Genomic DNA, 19836 nt, shown 5'->3' on the forward strand with positions numbered 1-19836 from the left:
GATTTCTGATTTGTTTGGTTGCAGGTGGGTTCTGCTATCATGCTATCAGAAGTCAATTTGTTGTTTAGCTCGTCTACCTTTGTTTGGCCAACAAAAAAAGGGAAATGCATGTGGAGATGCATTAAAGCAGCCACATTGTGGACTATTTGGCAAGAAAGGAATTCTAGAATCATTCTTGCAGCAGTAAAGGAGTGTATCTTCACTAGTGCTATACACTGGCTGAAAACCTTAGAATCCTTTTCTCTGTTTTCCTTTGCGGATTTTTGGAGAAGCTGGGTTGCAATGGCTAATTTGCCCTCTCATAAAAATAAATCTGCAACAGTTTCGATACCTTCCTCAAGAAGGTTTTATCAAATTGAACTTTGATGGGAGCAGTCGAGGCAATCTGGGATTGTCAGGGATTGGAGGAGTCTCGAGAACTGAGGATAGCAAGATCCTATCTCTGTTTTCAGGCCCGGTGGGAGTAGGTGATTCTACAAAGACTGAGCTGTTGGCTGCTGTACAAGGAACTCAGATCGCTGACCAATTTGGGATAGAGAAGTTACTGATTGAAGGGGACTCTAAGGTGATTGTGGGTTGGTTGCAGAACCCCAATTGGCTACTTGGAGCTATAGGGATCTTATGAAAAAATTTAAATGGTTAACAAGACACATGATCATTAGAGTCCAATGGATGGGTAGGTCGGCAAATGCTTTTGCTGTCTGTCTTGCCAAACAAGAGGTTTCTAGGGAAGAGCTTTTTTGGGCAAGTGCAAGTCTGTAATTTATTATTGTTTCTTGTTTCGTTGTAATATCTTGGAGAGGCTGCACCTCACGCTTCTCCTAGGGATGCATGTAGCAGATTATTCTCTTTGATTAATGAATTCACATTTTAATTATAAAAAAGGTTGACCCTGCCATCTTTAAGGGCTACAACCTCAACATGTTCAGACTAAGCCCTTGCACACCCTCTTAAGCGCCTCTAAGGCTTCGGGCCTGCCCATACTAATGCATCTGGGCATATGACCAGTTCAACCCATCCTTGGTAGTATGGATGGCCAACAACTCAATGCATCTTAGGCACAAGCTCTGCAATGGCTATTGGACCAGTATAAATGTGTATTTCAAGAATCCACCCAACTGTCGCCAGAAAGGTCTTAGGACCATAGAAACCCGCTCGTGCCTGGGTCCAACCCACTAAGGTCAGGCGAAACCACTACCCATATTTTCAGAAGGTTAAAATTGAGAAGATAGTAGGCGAACTGCTTAAGAAGGGGTTTATTCAGGCCGGTAGTAATCCCTATTCTTCTCCTATTCTTCTAGTAAAGAAGAAGGATGGGACATGGTGATTTTGTTTCTATTGTCGTGCCTTGGATCAAATTACCATTAATGCCAGGTTTTTGATCTCTATAATGGATGACTAGTTGGATGAATTGCGCTCAACCCTAGTTTTCTCTAAGATGGACTTGAGATCTAGGTATCACCAAATTCGAGTACATCTTGAAGATGTCCCTAAGACAGCTTTTAGGACGCATGACGAGCACTATGAGTTCCTTGTGATGCCCTTTGGCTTGATGAATGTGCCATCCACTTTTCAAGCTATTATGAATGAGATGTTCAAACCCTATTTAAGGCACTTTGTATTGGTTTTTTTTTTTGGTGACATCCTTGTTTATAGCAAGGAATGGGATTCCCACTTGCATCACCTTTAGCTCACCTTGCAGTTATTGAGCCATCACTAGTTCTATGCAAAGCTATCCAAGTGCACCTTTGGCAAAACTCAAGTACATTAATTTGGGCATGTAGTTGCATTAGGGAAAGTGATGGTTGATTCGGACAAAGTTGTTGCAATGCAAGAGTGGCCCAAGGCCACTTCGGTAAAGGCCCTACAAGGCTTCCTTGGCCTCACTGGATACTATATGTGCTTCATTAATGTGTATAGATTTTTTTATTTGGTTTGATGATTCTCAAAGGGCATTTGAGGAGCTTAAACAAATCATGTCCATGCCATTGGTCTTGATTTTACCAGATTTCTCCAAGCCATTTGAGCTTGAATTTGATGCTTTTGGACTGGGAGTGGGAGCAGTTCTTATGCAAAAGGGACAACTGATTACTTACTTTAGCAAGGTTCTGTCTCTAACAAATTAGGCCCAATCCACCTATGCCAAATAATTAATGACTATCGTGCTAGCAGTCCAAAAGTGGCATGCATACTTGTTGGGACGTGAGTTTGTGATCAGGAGCTATCATCGCAACCTCAAATACCTCTTGGAACAGAGAGATCACACCCCATAGCAGCAAAAATTGGTCAGTAAATATTTGGGTTGGCTCCATTTGAAAGGAATGCAAATACAAATATTTTTTTTTTGAAAAAGATGGTAACTTTATTAATGAAATAGAGGGTACATAAGAAGATGAACACAGAAATTACAACTCAAATGTTAAATAGGAAGAATGCTATTACTAAACAAGAAATCCCTGTGAGCACCAGCTTTTGCTAGACCATCCGCATTAGAGTTTAGCTCCCTAGGAATCCAACCTAGCTGTGCATTTATGTTTAATAGGATATCTCTAGCTTCAGCCAAGAAATGAGCTAAAGCCCATGGACCTCTGCCAGAGTAAGCTAGCCACTTGATGGTGTTTGCTGAATCTCCTTTTATGGTAATGTTCTGAAAGCCCAGATCTCTTGCAATCCTGATTCCAGTTAGTGCTGCCATAATTTCAGCCTTTGTTGATGAGGCTATCCCTATCGGTCCACTGAAAGCCCAAATAACTGTACCATCTCTTCTTCTAAAAATTCCACCAATTCCTGATGCACCTGGGTTTCCAAACGCACTTCCATCAAAGTGCATGGTTATCTCCCCTTCCACCACAGAAGAGTGGGGGAGAGGGGGGATTAAGGACTGGTGTTTAGAAAACAAAAAATCTGCAGCTTTTCCTTGAAGGTCAGAAAAGGAAATTCCTTTAAAGAACTCTGAGTTGGAAGTTGAAAGGAAAACTCTAAAAGATATAATAGACAAAAGATGCTCAAAGTTTCTTTTTCTGTTGTTGAAAATTCGGTTATTTCTCTCTTCCCAGATGCTCCAAAGGATAGCATGTGCTACAGATATCCATAAAGTCCTTCCTCTTTTGCTTAGCCTTCTTGCTGTCCATTGTGTGAGACAGTCTATCACATGTTCAGGGAAAGTCCAACTAAGATTGAAAAGATTGAGAAAGGAAATCCAGGATTTCCTAGTTTCCTCACAGTGGATCAGAATATGATTGGTTGATTCCCCGGCTTTTAAGCACAAAGAGCATACATGTGAGGATAAATAGGACCTTCCTCGTATTTCTGGAGTACAAATACAAATATGTAGAGCGCGGAACCTTGTATTTTGTATGTATTTGTACTGTACATATTTGTAATTGTGCTCCTTCCAAACTGAGCTGTTATGACTATGGCACTATGCTATAGAATACAAACCTGGGCCAAAGTGCCCAACAATCAGACTGCTGATGGTTATCAAGGATGGAAGAGTTGGCCCACCTCACGTGCTCACGACCTCACTATTCATTGTTTGATGCTATCACGTAAAAGGCCAGGGCCGATCCTGACTTGCAACAAATTTGGTCAAGGCTCTAGTAGGACCCCCATACAACACCTGGTACACTTTAGTGCGCATGGATAGCACGTGTGGGTCCATTGCTTCATCACGGGTCTTGCATGCTCATCAGGGAAAATCGGTGATTATGGTCGTGGTTGATATACTATTCTAAGTATGCCCATTTTTCTGCTCTCCCACACCCCTGTTCTTCTTCCATGGCAGCTGAAGTCTTTGTTAAAGATGTTGCTAAATTACATGGGATCCCCAGCTCTATAGTTTTAGACTGTGATCCCACCTTTCTCAGTCAGTTTTGGAAAGAATACTTTTGTCTGCTTGGCACTCGGCTATACAACTCCACCAGTAATCATTCACAGTTGGATGGCTAGACGAAGGTCTTGAACCGATGCTTGGAGACTTATTTATGGTGTTATTCAGGAGAGAAGTAGATGCAAATCAGTCCTCAAATATTAGGTGTAAATTTGAATATTAGAAGAAAAAGGAAAAAGAGAAGAGCAGCAATACAAGAGAAGAAGATGGCGAAAAAAGAAGGAAGAAGAAGAAGAAATTGAATCATCTCTCCTTTCTCCTCTAACCCTTTTTTTATTAAGAATTAAAGTTAGAGTAATGACAAGTATGCCCTTATGTGGGCGACTAGCTAGGCAGTAACATAAAGAGATTAAACAAAAAGAAATAACAGGCCCATTAAGAGAGGCCCATTAGCCAACAACAAAAGAAAAGATATTACAAGAGAAGATACTAGGGCCCATTCGGCCCAGTCTCTTTACACTCCCCCTCAAGCTGAGCATAGATGTCAATCATGCCCAAATTGCTTATATAGTGTCATTTTCCCTCTTGGAACTCCCTTGGTCAAGTTATCAGCCAATTGCTCGTTTGATGCGATGAATGGCAAACAAACTTCTCCTGAGGAAACTCTTTCCCTTATAAAATGTCTATCAACCTCAATGTGCTTAGTTCTGTCATGTTGAACAGGATTATGTGCAATGTTGATAGCTGCTTGGTTGTCATAGTAGAGCATCATTGGCTTCTCGTAATCAACCCCCAATTCTTCTAGAAGGGATCGTAGCCACAGTGATTATGACACACCATGTGCCATTGCCCTGTATTATGCTTCAGTTGAGGATCTAGCAACTACAGACCATTTCTTACTCCTCCATGACACAATGTTCCTAGCGACCAGAGCACAATAACCTGAGGTGGATCTCCTATCATCAATACATCCTGCCCAATTAGCATCAGTGAAAGCTTTCAACTTCATGTGCCCATGTTTAGCAAATAGAATACCTTTCCTTGGAGTACCTTTCACGTAACACAAAACCCTTTCTGCAGCAGCTAAATGAGTATCTCTTGGAGAATGCATAAATCGACTAATAACACTTACTGCATAGGAAATACTTGGCCGAGTCATGCAAAGATATAACAACTTCCCAAGCAGTCTTTGAAACACCCCCTTTTCAGATAAGAGCTCACCATCTGTAGCAGAAATCTTATGATTAGGATCAGTAGGAGTGGAAATTGGTTTAGCTCCAAGTTATCAGTCTTAGCAAGGAGGTTAAGGACATATTTACGCTGAGAAATGAAGATACCATCCTTAGATCTAGTAACTTCAATGCCCAAAAAATATCGAAGATCTCCCAAATCCTTGATCTCAAATTCAGAGTTGAGAGATCCTTTTAGTTTACTGATCTCTTCAGTGTCATTACCCGTGACCACAATATCGTCAACATAAACTATCAAGAAGGTCATCGGAGAGCCATTTCTCTTCAAGAATAGAGTATGATCAGATTGAGTGTGTCTGTAGCCAAAGGAGACAACAGCAACCCTAAATCGTTCAAACCAAGCCCGAGGAGACTGTTTGAGACCATAAATAAATTTCTGCAGTTTACACACCTTGCCTTGCATTTCCTTCCCATACACCCCTGGAGGCAGAGACATATAGACCTCTTCATGCAAGTCTCCATTCAAGAAGGCATTTTAACATCAAACTGGTGTAGGGGCCAGTCAAAAGTAGCGCCTAGAGATAACAAAACCCTGACTGAGGTCATCTTAGCTACAGGAGCAAATGCCTCAAGATAGTCAATACCATACATTTGAGTGTAGCCCTTAGCAACCAACCTAGCCTTAAGCCTCTCAATAGAGCCATCAGAGTGATATTTAATGGTAAACACCCATTTACAACCCACTGGTTCCTTCCCTTCAGGCAAGTCAACAATATCCCAGGTATGGTTCTTATGCAAAGCATCCAGTTTAGCCATCATAGCATCTCTCCATTTAACTTGAGATAAGGCTTCCGGTACAGACCTAGGTATCACATGGGAAGAAACAGATGCAAGAAAAGAGTAGTAGGAAGGAGAGAGAAGGTTGTAAGATAGGTGTTTGGAGATACAATGGGATGTACACTTCCGCTTGCCCTTGCGGAGAGCAATAGGAATGTCAAGGTCTGGGAAAGCTGTAGATGGGTCAGAAGAAGGCTGACCTGTTACCACAGGAATGATAGGAGGAGAAAGAGGCTCCTCTGAAGGAGTGGAAACAACTTGCCCATGTCTGAATCTCTGCCTTTGGTACCACCTTTGGAGAACAGGAGGAGGAATTATAGGAGAATGAGGTGGAGGAGGAGGAATAGGAATATTGGAGGTAGGTCCAGTGGTAGAAGTGGACACCTCATGATAGGACTCAAGAGGAATGGGAAGAGGAACAGCTGAAGACATAGCAAAGGGATCTTTAGATTTCTCCCCCTCAGGAGGAATGCTAAAGAAAGGAGTCAACTCAGCAAAGGTGACATCCCGAGATACAAAGTGGGTGCCACGAACTAGATCAATGCATCAATATCCCTTCTGTGTGGAAGCATATCCCAGAAAAAAATATTTATGAGCCTTAGGTTCAAACTTGTGCCTTTGATGACTGTGAATATGCACATAGCAAGTGCACCAAAAAACACGGAGAGGAAGAGAAAAGATATCCTCATTCAGGAAGAGAAGGCTAAAGGGGGTTTTAAAGTCAATGACCCGGGAGGGCATACGGTTGATAAAAAAAGTAGCAGTAAGAACATCTCCCCAAAATTTTATAGGAACATGGGATGCAAAGGGATCTAGCAACTTCAACCACATGTCTGTTCTTCCTTTCCGCCACCCCGTTTTGTTGTGGAGTGTAGGAACAAGAACTTTGATGAATAACCCCAAAAGTTTCAAGATAGGCGGAGAGGGTTGTTTCAAAATACTCCTTAGCATTATCAGAACGGAATATTTTGATACGAGTGTTAAACTGGGTGAGGATGAGTTCATGAAATTTTTGCACAATTGTTGGTACTTCATCCATGGATTTCATGAGACAAGTCCAAGTGTAATGCGAATAGTCATCAATAAAAAGGATGAAGTACCTGTAACCCCCCATAGTTGGCAAGTGATATGGCCCCCACACGTCAGAGTGAACAATATGGAAAGGAGAAAGAGATATTTTATTGCTTATTGAATAGGAATGTCTACATTGCTTTGCCAATTCACACGACTCACAATGAAGGCTCGATAAAGACACTCCCTTAAACATATCTGGAAATAAATGATTTAAAGCAGAAAATGACAAATGACCAAATCGAAAGTGACAACAAAATTTTGTTAACAGACTCTGACAAAACAGACTCTACGACAACTCCATGAGGTGGTCCCATAGCTCGATCCGGTGTGTATAGCAAGTATATTCCGTTCGCCTCATGGCCACTCCCAATCATCCTCTGAGATTGCAGGTCCTAAAAAACACAATGAGTGGAAAAGAAGGTTATGCTGCAATTCATGGATTAGTTAAGCTGCTAACAGATAAAAGGTTTGTGTTAAGTTTAGGGACATGAAGGACAGAGGATAAATAAAGGGTGTCAGAGGTCTTTATATCTCCTTTAGCAGAGATGGGAGCAAGAGACCCATCAACAAGGGATATTTTCTCTTTGTCAGAGAGAAGGTGATATGAGCAGAAGAGATTAGACAGGCTGGTCATATGGTTTGATGCACCAAAATCAATAATCCAAGGGATTTTATGATTACATAAAATTGAAGCATGATTTGTAGAAGCATGAATACCTGAGTGAGCAAATGCTGATGAAGATGATGTGTTGTTGGAAGGGTGAGATGAAGAAACCGTAGCTTCCAAGTGATTTAGGAGCCTTCCATACTTTTCAAAATTTGCCTTCATTGCTGCCAACTGCTCAATGGTTGATTTCTCTTCACTCTCCTTATTTCCTCCTTTAGGTACTGTAGCAACATTAGCTCTCTTAGGCTTTCCTACCTGACTGCCCTTCTTAGAGCTGTTGTTATTCTTAAACTTATCAGGGAGAAGCTCAGGATGAAGCTTCCAACAAGTGTCCTTTGTATGCCTCGGTTTCTTGCAATATTCACATATCTGCTCCTTTTTCTCAGTAGGACCCTTTGGCTTTATTCCAACTTGTGCAAAGTGTTCTGTAGGTGGACCTTGCAACTGAACCTGCCACCTACTCTCCTCACTACTTATCATAGCTTATGCCTGTGAAAGAGTAACTTCATCTCTGGCCAGGATATTTTGCCTAATGATGTCAAACTCAAGGTTGAGTCCAGTGAGAAATTCAAACACCCTATTTCTCTCCACCAACTTCCTATACATTTCAGCATCATTCTTACTCTCCCATACAACTGTCTCCATAACATCAATTTCTTGCCATAGGGTTCAGTATAGAGTAGTAGATTGCTACACTCTTCTCCCCCTGTTTTAGGTTCTTCACATCACTTTTCAACTTATATACTCTGGCTACATTCAATTTTTGTGAATAGGTCTCAGTAACACTGTCCCATATCTCCTTAGCCGAAGACATCCAGAGGTAGCGCTGACTTATATGAGGTTGCATAGAATTGACCAACCATCCTATGACAATATAGTTTTCTTGCATCCATTTTTCAAATTCAGGGTTTGTCTCTTCGGGTTTCACTTTACTACCTGTGAGATACCTGAGTTTTCCTCTACTACAGACATAAATTCTTATAGACTGTGCCCAAGCAAGATAATTTTTCCCATATAACTTGATTGTGGTTACACCAATCAAAACGGAATCTACCGATCCAAGGCCTGAAATCGGCATTTGCTTGAACTCATTTCCGTATGGCTCCATTAATCAAATGAAAATCAAAGAACCAGAAAATTTGTTTGTATAAACTTACTTGAAGTCAAACCAGAACCCAGATGCTTGAAAACTAGGGTTTTACTCCGTCTAGCTGTTAGGTAGAAAGAGAGATGCAGCCGCTCCTACCAGACCTTCCTAATCTCTTCCAAATCTGAACCACTCTCCTTTAGGAGTCACAAGACACCTCCCAAGCACAGAGCGCCACACCCAAGCTTCACCTTTACCTGTACCTTCGAAAATCTCTAATCGCTAGGGTTTTGGGCAGCAACAGAACAACGCCGCTTCTTGGCAATATCCAGCCAGATTTAAACTCTCCAAACCCTCTACCAACTAGGCCAGAGATCCTCTGTACTATAGAGAACCTATCTCTCCATACACTCTCTTAACCTAGGGGTGTATGGGAAAAGAAGAATTGAAAAAAAAGGAAGAAATAGACATGCTCTGATACGAAGATGCAAATCAGTCATCAAATATTAAATTTGAAGATTAAAAGAAAAAGGAAGAAGAGAAGTAAGAGCAGTAATACAAGAGAAGAAGATGGTGAAAAGAGAAGGAAGAAGAAGAAGAGATTACAAGAGATTAAACAAAAAGAAATAACAGGCCCATTAGCCAACAATAAAAGAAAAGATATTACAAGAGAAGATACTAGGGCCCATTCGGCCCAGTCTCTTTACAGAAGCCAAGGCAGTGGGCCCACATGCTTCCCTTGGTCAAGTACTGGTGCAACACTACCTTCCAAAGTAATAGCAGGAATGACCCCATTTAGAATTTTATATGGCAGGGACCCTTCCAGCCACCCCCAATTCTTCCCTATGAACTAGGTTCAACCAAGGTTGTTCTATAGTTGGCTTAAAGATTACATGATCATGTAACTAACATCAAGTAATGGGAAATACAACTTCTGATGGGGAATCTACCTACACGGCAACTAGAACTCAATCCTCCTTTTGAACTTCTGAGATATTGGGAGGTCAAGGGTCCTGGCTCTTTTCAGTAGTTGGGCCTTTGACTGACTAGATTGGGCTGGGCCTAACAGTGGACCTTCAACCCAGCCACCTAATTAGGGGTGCAGCTTGGAAGGCTCGGTTTGGGAATTTGTTGAAAATTGAATGGCCCAGCCTGGAAGCCTGGGCTTCTGGTCTGGGTTAGAATTACAATTACAAGCAAAATTCAAAGGATTACAACTAGCATGCTCATCAGGTTTTAGGGATTTGATTATTGAAGGGGACTCTAAAACCATAATGGGATAGCTGAGATCTGAGAGAACCGATGGGCTCTTCCTCTCATTTTGGCTCCATCTAATGGTGTTGACAGTAATTTTCTGTGGTTAAACTACTGTCCTTCCATTTGGGGACTCCAAGGTGGTAGTGGGCTGGCTGTCAAATCCAGAAACAGTCTTTTGGGGTTACAGGGACCTTTTGAAGAACGTTAATTGGCTGACAAGGAATATGACAGTTAGTTTTCAGTGGGTCAGCAGAATGGCAAATGCTATGGTCGATTCATTGGCTAAACAAGGGGTATCAAGGGGTGATCTGTTTTGGGCTACCTTATAATTGTAATTCCAGGTTAGAGTGTGCATTTTTATCAGTGCTCAGCTCTAAGGGGAGGTAACATCTTGTGCCTCCTCTTAGGTTGACACTTCTATGATTAATAAAATACCAATCGTTTATCAAAAAAAAAAAAACTACTGTCCTTCCATTTTCTAGTGAGTTGTTAATCCCTGTCCTTCAATTTTAGGACCATACAATTTTTGGTCAAACATTCTTCTACTTTACAACTAACCACCTTCCCTAGGTGGTTGTCATTTTTTGACCCTTATGCCCCTATCTAGACATTGCAAGTTTTTTTTTTTAATAAAATGGATAATGCATTATATTTTTATTGATTTGAAAACTTTAAAGAAAGGGGTAGAGGCCACCCATATACATTGAGGGACTGTACACAAACTTCCAAGTAGATACAAAAAAAAAAAATCAGGAGCTTATTTCTGCAGTAAAGAAATTGAGATGCTTGGATATCTCAGAAATCAAAAAATAGATATTAAAAAACCATTACATTCTATAGTCACATTACTAGGTGATTGTCCGTGATCTTTTTTGTTTATTATATCAAAAAAATCCTGATTCCCAGAAATATTTTTACACCATTTGTTCCAATATGTGGGCATAGTTTAATAAGTGTTGAACCAATTGATTACAATTGTCTTAAAAGGCCATTACCCTATGTTGGTCCCAGCTAATGTTTCGAAAATCGTAATCGTATTGTAAATTGTAAAGAAAATTGAATCATGAATCATATCATAAATTGTAAGATTATTTCTATTTTTTACGAACTGTAAAAAAAATAAATAAAGATATATTAAAAGGCTAAATGTATATAACAAAGTGACTTTACCCTATTTTTAATCTATATCTACCATATATGTACTTAAAACAATAGAATTTACCAATTGATATAAAAAAAAATTGCCACTTATACAAAAGAAGCCTAAGATGATATAATCAAGTTTGACTTGAAAATCGAACAAATCTACATACAGCGTCTCTATAAACTCAATTTCTAGTCTTGAATAATGCAAATAAATCATTTTCTAGTAAGGGCTTTAAAAAGAGTCTCCCATTGAAAAACTAAACATAAACGAAAAAAAAAAGTAGAGAACTAATTCTTAATTGAATTTATTTGAATCATACTGAATTGTAAAAATCATATAAATTGTAAGATTTATGAATCAAATTGTAGGATTCAAACCAAAATCATAAGATTTTTGCAGAAAAGGATTCAGACATAAGATTCGAATTGAAACCCTTGGGATTCATGATTCAAATCATGAATCATATCGTAAACCGTGAGATTTTGACAACATTTGTCCCTGCCATCTGGGGTCTCCTGATCTTTGGCTTTCTTTTTGTACAAAGTGGATTGATTATAATTGTGTTGCAAAATAAAAAGTAAGTTTTTGTTTTCTTGATGGTTAAGAAGTGACCTTATTGAGGTAAAGTATATTGCTAGGTTTCTTGTAAGAAGTATCAGAGCATTTGTTGAGATAGATGGCCTTAAACTTTGGAATGTATAAGCTGGAACATGATGCGGCTATGGTCTTCACAACTGAGTCCGTGGTGCCTTCAAGATAGACTCTAGCTGACATTGAGGATAATCTACTTAGTGAACATATGATGTAGACATGTTATTGGTTTTCTTTTTTTGTGTGTATGTGTGCATGAACCCCTCTAGTGCTTGTATCCGTACGTGTCTTTTGCATGTAAGCGTATATGATGTGGTTGTGTCAATATGCATAGAATTTCTTTTTCCTATTTCAGGTCTCTTGTTGTGAATAAATTATATTTGCATAGATCATTACATTATTCTTCCTTACTAAAAAGCGCCATATCGTCCCTTCTACATAGAATTCTCAGTTTATAGAAATTCTTATGTGATCTATGTTGTGGGTTCTTTCTGCAGTTTCCTTTGGAGTTAGACCCATGGAAATTTATTCAGAAGCATATATTGTCAGATTATATGAATCATGAGGTAATTGATTGGTTTATGCTAACATTTATGCCCATATTTGGATGCTTCTGTTTGGTTCAACTTCTTGCTTATTCTTGAGACATCTATTTCCATTGAATCCAGGAATTTTCCTTTGGTAATTAAATTTTTTATTTGTTTTTATATTTATTGGCCCTTGAAAATGCATAGATGTTATTCTTTTCATCTTCTTAAAACTCTATAGATTTGGCTTCAAATTTGGAAGAAGCATTAGATTCTGATAGGACTTGTAGCATGGTAATAGCCACCTATTTGAGAGATTCCTTAAAGGCCTACACTTCACTCCACTACTTAATTAGGGAATATTCCAGCCAGTTCTGTAGTGCTCTCTTCCACTAGCATGTTCCAGTTCTTCTTGGAATTTGAATTTCCATATGATGAGAGCTTAGATGCAATTTTCCATCTTCAAATCATGAATAGTGAATATGTTGACTTTTTAGAGGATGATAGTTGGGCCTTGTATTGTAATCCTAAAGGCTCTTGTTCATGTTTTTTTCAAGGATCTGGCCTTGTGTCTTCATGGTTTTGAATGAATGAAATTTGTACTATTATTTATCCAAAAAAAACTTTCTTCAAGGATCTGGATTCCAATATCCACATGCTTTCCTGTTAGCTTTTTTTTGTTAGGCTCCACTTAATGTGACACAGAGAGATGATATTCAGAGCTTTTTGTGAGTTATTTGGGCTTTAACTCAAAGTGAGAGAAAACGGTTTAAACTTCATAACTTGTGGCCTAAATTCAAGGGGCCAAAACTTGCACATATTGCTTGATTTTGGTGTCATATGAATTCTGTCTCATAATTGTGCTCTATCAACAGCTTTTAAATTATATGTCCTTATATTATTCTGATTCTTGAAATTTCTTTCCGTAAAATACTGATTTGCTGTGTACATCCATGCAGATCTGAAATATTAATTATTTGTAAAAATTTATTTATTTATTTATTGACAAAAAGTGTTAATTCCTTAGTTAAGAGATTTTCTATCTTTCTTAATAGCTTGCCGTACAGAGCCATGCTTTTGATGTCAGAAGCTTGGGACCTTGGTTTTCCCAGTGTTTCTTAAGGCTTCCAATTTTTGTATCTTTTTTGTTTGGAAATGTTATTATTCTATGGACATTCTTTATGTCCTACATGTTTCTTGTGGTTGTTGGCATGTTCAAAGAAGTTGGGTTTAGTTGCACTCTGCTGTTTGTCGTAGACTTGCATAATGATTGACTATGGTTCTTGAATGTTTCAGGGGCACGAGTTGACGTTACGCGTCCTATACAGGTTATTTAGTGAAGCAGAGCAGGAACATGACTTCTTCTCTTCTACTACTGCTACCTCAGTATACGAGACATTTCTTTTGACCGTGGTGTGTTTTCTTGCTTAAGCTTCCAATATGCTGAACATTTTGCAGTATCGTACATTCCTAACAAGAAAACAAAAAAAAATGTAGGCTGAAACACTCCGAGACTCATTTCCAGCTTCCGATAAATCATTAAGTAGGTTGCTTGGTGAAGTTCCTTACCTTCCAAAGACAACTCTTAAATTGTTAGAGTGCTTATGCTCACCTGGAAGCAACGAAAAAATTGACACGGAACTACAGAGTGGTGATCGAGTTACTCAAGGCCTCAGTGCTGTATGGAATCTGATTTTATTAAGACCTCCCATTCGAGATGTCTGCTTGAAGATTGCTTTACAGGTTTCATCTATTGTTCATTTCTTCTTTTTAATAAGCTGGTAAACAGTAGTGGAAGTGGAATTACTTTTAAGCATTAGTTTATATGCTATTTCTTTTTCATTCAATTTAATAAAAAATGTTGAGTCATTTTAGGGTGAGGTATAGATCATTTTTTTTTAATATTTTTGAAGCTTACCTTTTCATTTCTATGTTTTTTCCTCTTGAAAATGGTTTTTTTCTTTGCCATCTTATCTTCATTCTTTTGTGCTTCTTGATTTAAATCATGGGGATGCATGAACTGATAGATGCTCAATTTTTTTTTTCTTTTTTTGATTGGTAACTGTTAATCTTTATTGTTCAGATAAAGTAATGTAGTATGTTCAATATGCCAAGCATCCCAATAAAATAGGCTGGCCAAGCACCCTATCCCATTTCTTGTTTAACTTGCTCAAAGTCTCAAAGTACAATTGTGCCCAATGCATTGTACAACTGTTTGCCAATCTTTCGAGCCAATGAAATGTTGAATCCAACTCACTTACCGGCTGCCTAATTTCTTTCATGGTATGTGTATTTCCAAAGTCCAATCAGAATCCAACTCACTTACTGGCTCCCTTTTCATTAGCACTTTGTCCCTCTTCCTTCATAGGCAAAGTACAGAAATACACTTTTGTGGTTTAATATTAAAAAAAGAAAGGGGTGCAATAATGGTTTCTGATCCTCTTTACTTCCTGACCAAGAATTCTTCAAAGTTCTTCCCTTTTGTTTTCCATGTTAAGTGGATATATTTTCTGATCTTTCACATTGACTGATTATATTTATGACCTCTCGACAGAGTGCAGTACATCCTTTGGAAGAAGTAAGGATGAAGGCAATACGTCTGGTAATTTGATATGCAAATTTCTCTGTAACATCGGAGTAAAAACTTGTCATATTTCTTGGTTTTACCGTTTTTGGGTATTGTTGGTTTTTACAGGTAGCTAACAAACTTTATCCTATATCATCAATTGCTCAACAAATAGAAGACTTTGCTAAGGAAATGCTGCGCTCAGTAACAAATGGTGTTAATGTTTTGGAAGGAACAGATGCAGAAGGATTGCCTAGTGAAGTGCAAAAGGTCCTGTCTTTTTTCTTGAAAGAAGCAAATGCAATTACTTTTTGGTTTTCAGTTGTGATGTGGCTGCACAAGATCATCTCTACATTAAAAAATATGTTGTGTAATAACCGGTCCCAACTGAAGACAATTTTAGAATCAGAACTTCTAAACTATGTATGGACAGATCACCAAAAGAGTGCTAAATATCCTTTGAACAAATGACATCTATCAAATGCTTGTTGTTAAAGATATACTGATTTAGCTCCTTCCAGTGCAACCTGTCTAATATATTTCAGAAACAAATAAATTGGATAAGATAATCCACCTACTTGTGAAGCCCTGTTTGGCCATTCCTAAATGTCTTCAGTTAAATTTGAGAGACATACTCAAGACTTGCCAAATTTCCACAAAGAATGGTACCATACTATTTTGTGCCATCCTTTCTTCTGTCTCTTCCTCCCAAGGAGTGCATTGTTCTCCTTTTCTGTACCAAAATAATTAAGAGAAGAGAAAGGTCACCCACTTGAGATGACAAAACTATGTTGTCGGGTACATACATACATGTGCACTCATGCACGTTTGTATATTATATTTTGGTGGTTATCTATAATTAAATTAATGGAATTACTTAATTAAAAGATACTGCTGTCTCAGTGTCTCCTTCCTAGTCCCAATAGAATAAAGACCATTGCTACCTCAGACTAAAGAAAATTTACTTAACAATTTGAATAAAGAAAATTACTCCTAATTGATTTTGGAAGCTCAACATCATAATTTAGGGAAGTTGTTGCTGTCTCTTTTGACATCTCAAAAATGTTTTCTCTAGCCATCTTTTGTATTTTGTTGGCTTTGATAACATACACTATTGTGGATGTGCTCTTTCCCACCTATATCAAGATTGGACCCAACTAATTTTGTGGAATATATTTGTTCTCCTGGTAAATGCCATGAGGAATATTTGGAGCATCTTCTTTTACATTGTGTCTTTTCTCAAGGTGTTTGGTATATTGTTTGAAGTTGTTCAGTAGGTAAGGAGCCTTTGCCTGGAAGCCTATTGATGGTTTTCTCCTCCTGGTCAGCCTCAGGCTTAAGCAGAAAAGGAAAATTCTTATGGGAGCTTGCTCCCCTGGCCCTGTGCTGGCTTTTATGGAAAGGCAACAACAGGATCTTTGAGAACAAAGTGTCTACCCAAGAAGCTCTTTCTTGTCGTATGGAGAGATACATAATTTTTTGGGCAGGCCTTTACAAGGACTTTTGGGTGGGATTATCAATTTTTATGCCATTGATGCCGGACCATATTTGATAATGGTTTTCAGGGTGGTTTAACCTCTAAAGTGTGACAAGTGCCTCAATGCTCTTATTGTTTTGTTGATTCTATCATGTACAACTCAATTTTTCTTGTACGTGTTTTGTCTCTCGAGCAGTGTTTTCTTTCCCTCTTTAACTATAAAAAAATAATTGTGGAATATGGCTCAGAGAATATTCATATAAAAATATAGCTAAGAGAATTCTAAATTTTAATTCCATAAACGGTTCATGATTCATATTATGTTTGCTGCCAACTTGACAGTCTGACACAACCCTCCTTTATCTGGGCTTGGGACCAGCAGTGTAAGAAGTAGAAAGCCTAATGTGCTGATTCGGCCAAGCTTCTTGTGAAAGGAAAAGGGGAAAGTTGGGGGTTTCAGCAATAGACAGAGGAAAGGGAAGAAAAGGAGAAGAAGGTCAACTAGGATAGTGATTCATAACCCTAGCCGCCAGCCCCTCATTCTATTTATAATTAACTTAAATATGAGATATTACAAAGATGCCCTTAGTAGGGCGGCAACTCAAACTAAGTACTTACAATTCTTTTAAAAATAAAAACTAATGGGCCCAAGGCCCAACAACTTCTTAATTTAAAAGAAAACAAACTAAACATAAATTGTCCCACTCAACACTGCCCCTCAAGTTGGGAATAGATGTCACACATTCCCAACTTGCGTAGATCGTGTTCCAGCTTATTCTTTGCAACACCTTTTGTGAGAACATCAGCAAGCTGCAGGTCAGAAGAAATGTATGGAAGACAAACTTCTTCAGAAGTTACTCTTTCTCTATAAAATGTCTATCTACTTCAACGTGCTTAGTTCGGTCATGCTGGACTGGATTATGGGCAATATTGATTGCTGCCTGGTTGTCGTAGTATAGCATCATAGGTTCTTCTGCCTGTACACCGATTTCTTCTAACAGAGAACGGATCCAGAGAAGTTCTGAAACTCCATGTGCCATGGCCCTATATTTCGCTTCTGCACTTGATCTTGCCACAATTGTTTGTTTTTTACTCTTCCATGAGACTAGGTTACCCCCAACTAGGGTGCACACTCCTGAAGTTGATCTTCTGTCATCAAGGCATCCTGCCCAATCCGCATCTGTATAGGTCTCTAGCTTCAGCTGTCCATGATCAGTAAACAATATGCCTCTGCCTGGATGTCCCTTCAAATAAGCATGGATCCTGTCAACTGCCTTCCAGTGCTGGTCTCGTGGAGCATGCATGTATTGACTCACTACACTTACTGCATAGGAGATGTCCGGTCTTGTCATACACAAGTATAGTAGCCGATCCACAAGCCTTTGGTATCTCTCAAGGTCCTTTACTGGTTCACCTTCTGATGCAATGATTCTATGGTTCTGATCAATGGGGGTGCTAGCTGCCTTTGTTCTAAGCTTCCTTGTTTTTGGAGAAGGTCCAAGACATACTTCCTTTGAGAGATAAAAATTCCATGTTTCGATCTTGCAACTTTGATGCCTAAGAAGTATCTTAGTTCTCCAAGATCCTTAATCTCAAATTCCTTATGCAGGTTCCTCTTCAAACTATCAATCTCACTCAGATCATTCCCAGTGACAACAATGTCATCCACATAAACAATTAGGATTGACACCAAAGATTCCCTACGCTTCACAAACAAGGTGTGATCAGATTGAGTTTGAGTGTAGCAAAAAACAATCAGGGCCTTTTTGAATCTGTCAAACCATTCTCTGGGAGATTATTTCAAACCATATAGTGACTTCTTCAGCTTGCATACCTTTCCCTTTTCAGCATTATCATAAAAACCAGTTAGAAGATGCATATACACCTCTTTTTGCAGATCCCCATTTAGGAAAGCATTTTTTACATCCAATTGAAACAAATGGCCAAGAGTATGAGGCAGCAAGAGAAAGGAGTATCCAAACAGAGGTCATCTTTGCAATTGGCACAAATGTCTCTAGATAATCAATGCCATAGCTCTGTGTGTACCCTTTTGCAACAAGTCTTGCCTTGTACCTCTCTATACTTCCATTTGCCTTATACTTTACTGTGTAAATCCATCTGCATCCATCTGTCTCCTTGTCTTCTGGTAGGTCTACAATCTCCCATGTCTGATTCTTAATCAAAGCCTCCATCTCTTCCTGCATAGCTGTCTTCCACTCAGGTTTGGAGAGAGCCTCACTAACACCATTGGGTATAGACACTGAATCAAGAGAAGAGAGAAAATCACGGTAGGAAGGAGAAAGTCCATTGTAGGATAGGTACTGTGAGATACAATGAGCAGTGCACTTTCTCTTCCCTTTTCTAAGAGCAATAGGGAGATCAAGGTTATCTGTAACAGTGTCAGTAGAATCAATGGGAACTGAAATAGTAGTGGGATCAAGAGGAATACATGAATCCGTATCAGTCGAATCTGGAGTCTCCAAGGGATCGACAGCAAGTGGTGTGAGTTCTGCTGTGGTGGAATCAACCGCCTTATGGAGTCTCTACCGTGAGTAATGCTGTGAAATGGTACGCAAAGGAGGTGGCAAGGTGGGTGACATTGGGTGGTGGTCAAGCATAGGAGTAGACACAGGGATTGGAACTGGGAGAGGGATAGACTTCTGACCTACTTCCCCAAAACACTCCCCCTGAGAAGGATCCTTTGAGAAGAAGTACGTAGATTCAAAAAAGGTAACATCCATAGTAACATACCGGTTTCCAGAGATTGGATCATAACAACGGTACCCCTTTCTGATTCTCTGCATATCCAAGGAAAACACATTTCTTTGCCTTGGGATCAAGCTTCGAACGGTAAGGGCCAAGAATATGCGCAAAGCAGACACATCCAAACACCTTTAGAGGAATATGAAACATCTCCCTCTAAGGAAAAAGAAGGCTGAATGGAGTGCTGAATCCGAGTACACGAGAAGGCACCCTATTAATCAGATATACTGCTGTGAGAACTGCATCACCCCAAAAACAAACCGGAACTGTGGCTGTGATCATCATGCTTCTTGTCGTCTCAACGATGTGTTTGTTCTTCCTCTCTGCAACACCATTCTGTTGTGGACTATAGGAGCAATTGCTCTGATGAACAACACCATACTCCAACAGATATGAGGTAAGATGTCTCTCAAAATATTCCCTAGCATTGTCAGATCTGAACATCTTTATTATCGTCCCAAACTGTGTTAGTACCATCTGGTGGAATTGCCTCACCAAAGATGGTACTTCATCGCATGATTTCATCAGGTAAATCCAGGAATATCGAGAGAAATCATCCACAAATAGGAGAAAATAGCGATAGCCGCCCGTAGAGGGAACATGATAAGGACCCCACATCCGAATGAATAACATCAAAGGGAGAAGAACATCTTTTATTACTAGGTTTAAAAGAGTGTCTACAATGCTTTCCAAGTTCACAACCCTCACACTTCAAACTTGACAGACTCACAGACTCAAACAGTTTTGGAAACAAACAACTCAAAGAAGAAAAGGATAAATGACCCAGACGGTTGTACCAAAGCATTATCTGACCCACAGATTTT

At 39.2% G+C, this 19836-nt stretch overlaps 1 protein-coding gene across 6 annotated transcripts in view; it reads left to right on the forward strand.

Annotated features, from left to right (window-relative positions):
• Positions 1–19836, forward strand: part of ESP4 (HEAT repeat-containing protein) — a 76853-nt gene that overhangs the window by 36877 nt on the left and 20140 nt on the right. For all 6 annotated transcript variants that reach the window (XR_016107314.1, XR_016107311.1, XR_016107313.1 and 3 more), the window contains exons 10-14: positions 12177–12245; positions 13503–13619; positions 13704–13949; positions 14761–14808; positions 14902–15042. Coding sequence is in view for 2 of the 6 variants with exons in the window: in XM_088970271.1 (XP_088826397.1) it covers positions 12177–12245; positions 13503–13619; positions 13704–13949; positions 14761–14808; positions 14902–15042 (621 nt within the window). In the remaining 4 variants the exon portion in view is untranslated. The remainder of the gene's footprint in view (positions 1–12176; positions 12246–13502; positions 13620–13703; positions 13950–14760; positions 14809–14901; positions 15043–19836) is intronic.

This window comes from Nelumbo lutea, chromosome 2 (assembly GCF_056320005.1).
Source record: "Nelumbo lutea isolate HS-2025 chromosome 2, American lotus-T2T, whole genome shotgun sequence".
NCBI classification, from domain to species: domain Eukaryota; kingdom Viridiplantae; phylum Streptophyta; class Magnoliopsida; order Proteales; family Nelumbonaceae; genus Nelumbo; species Nelumbo lutea.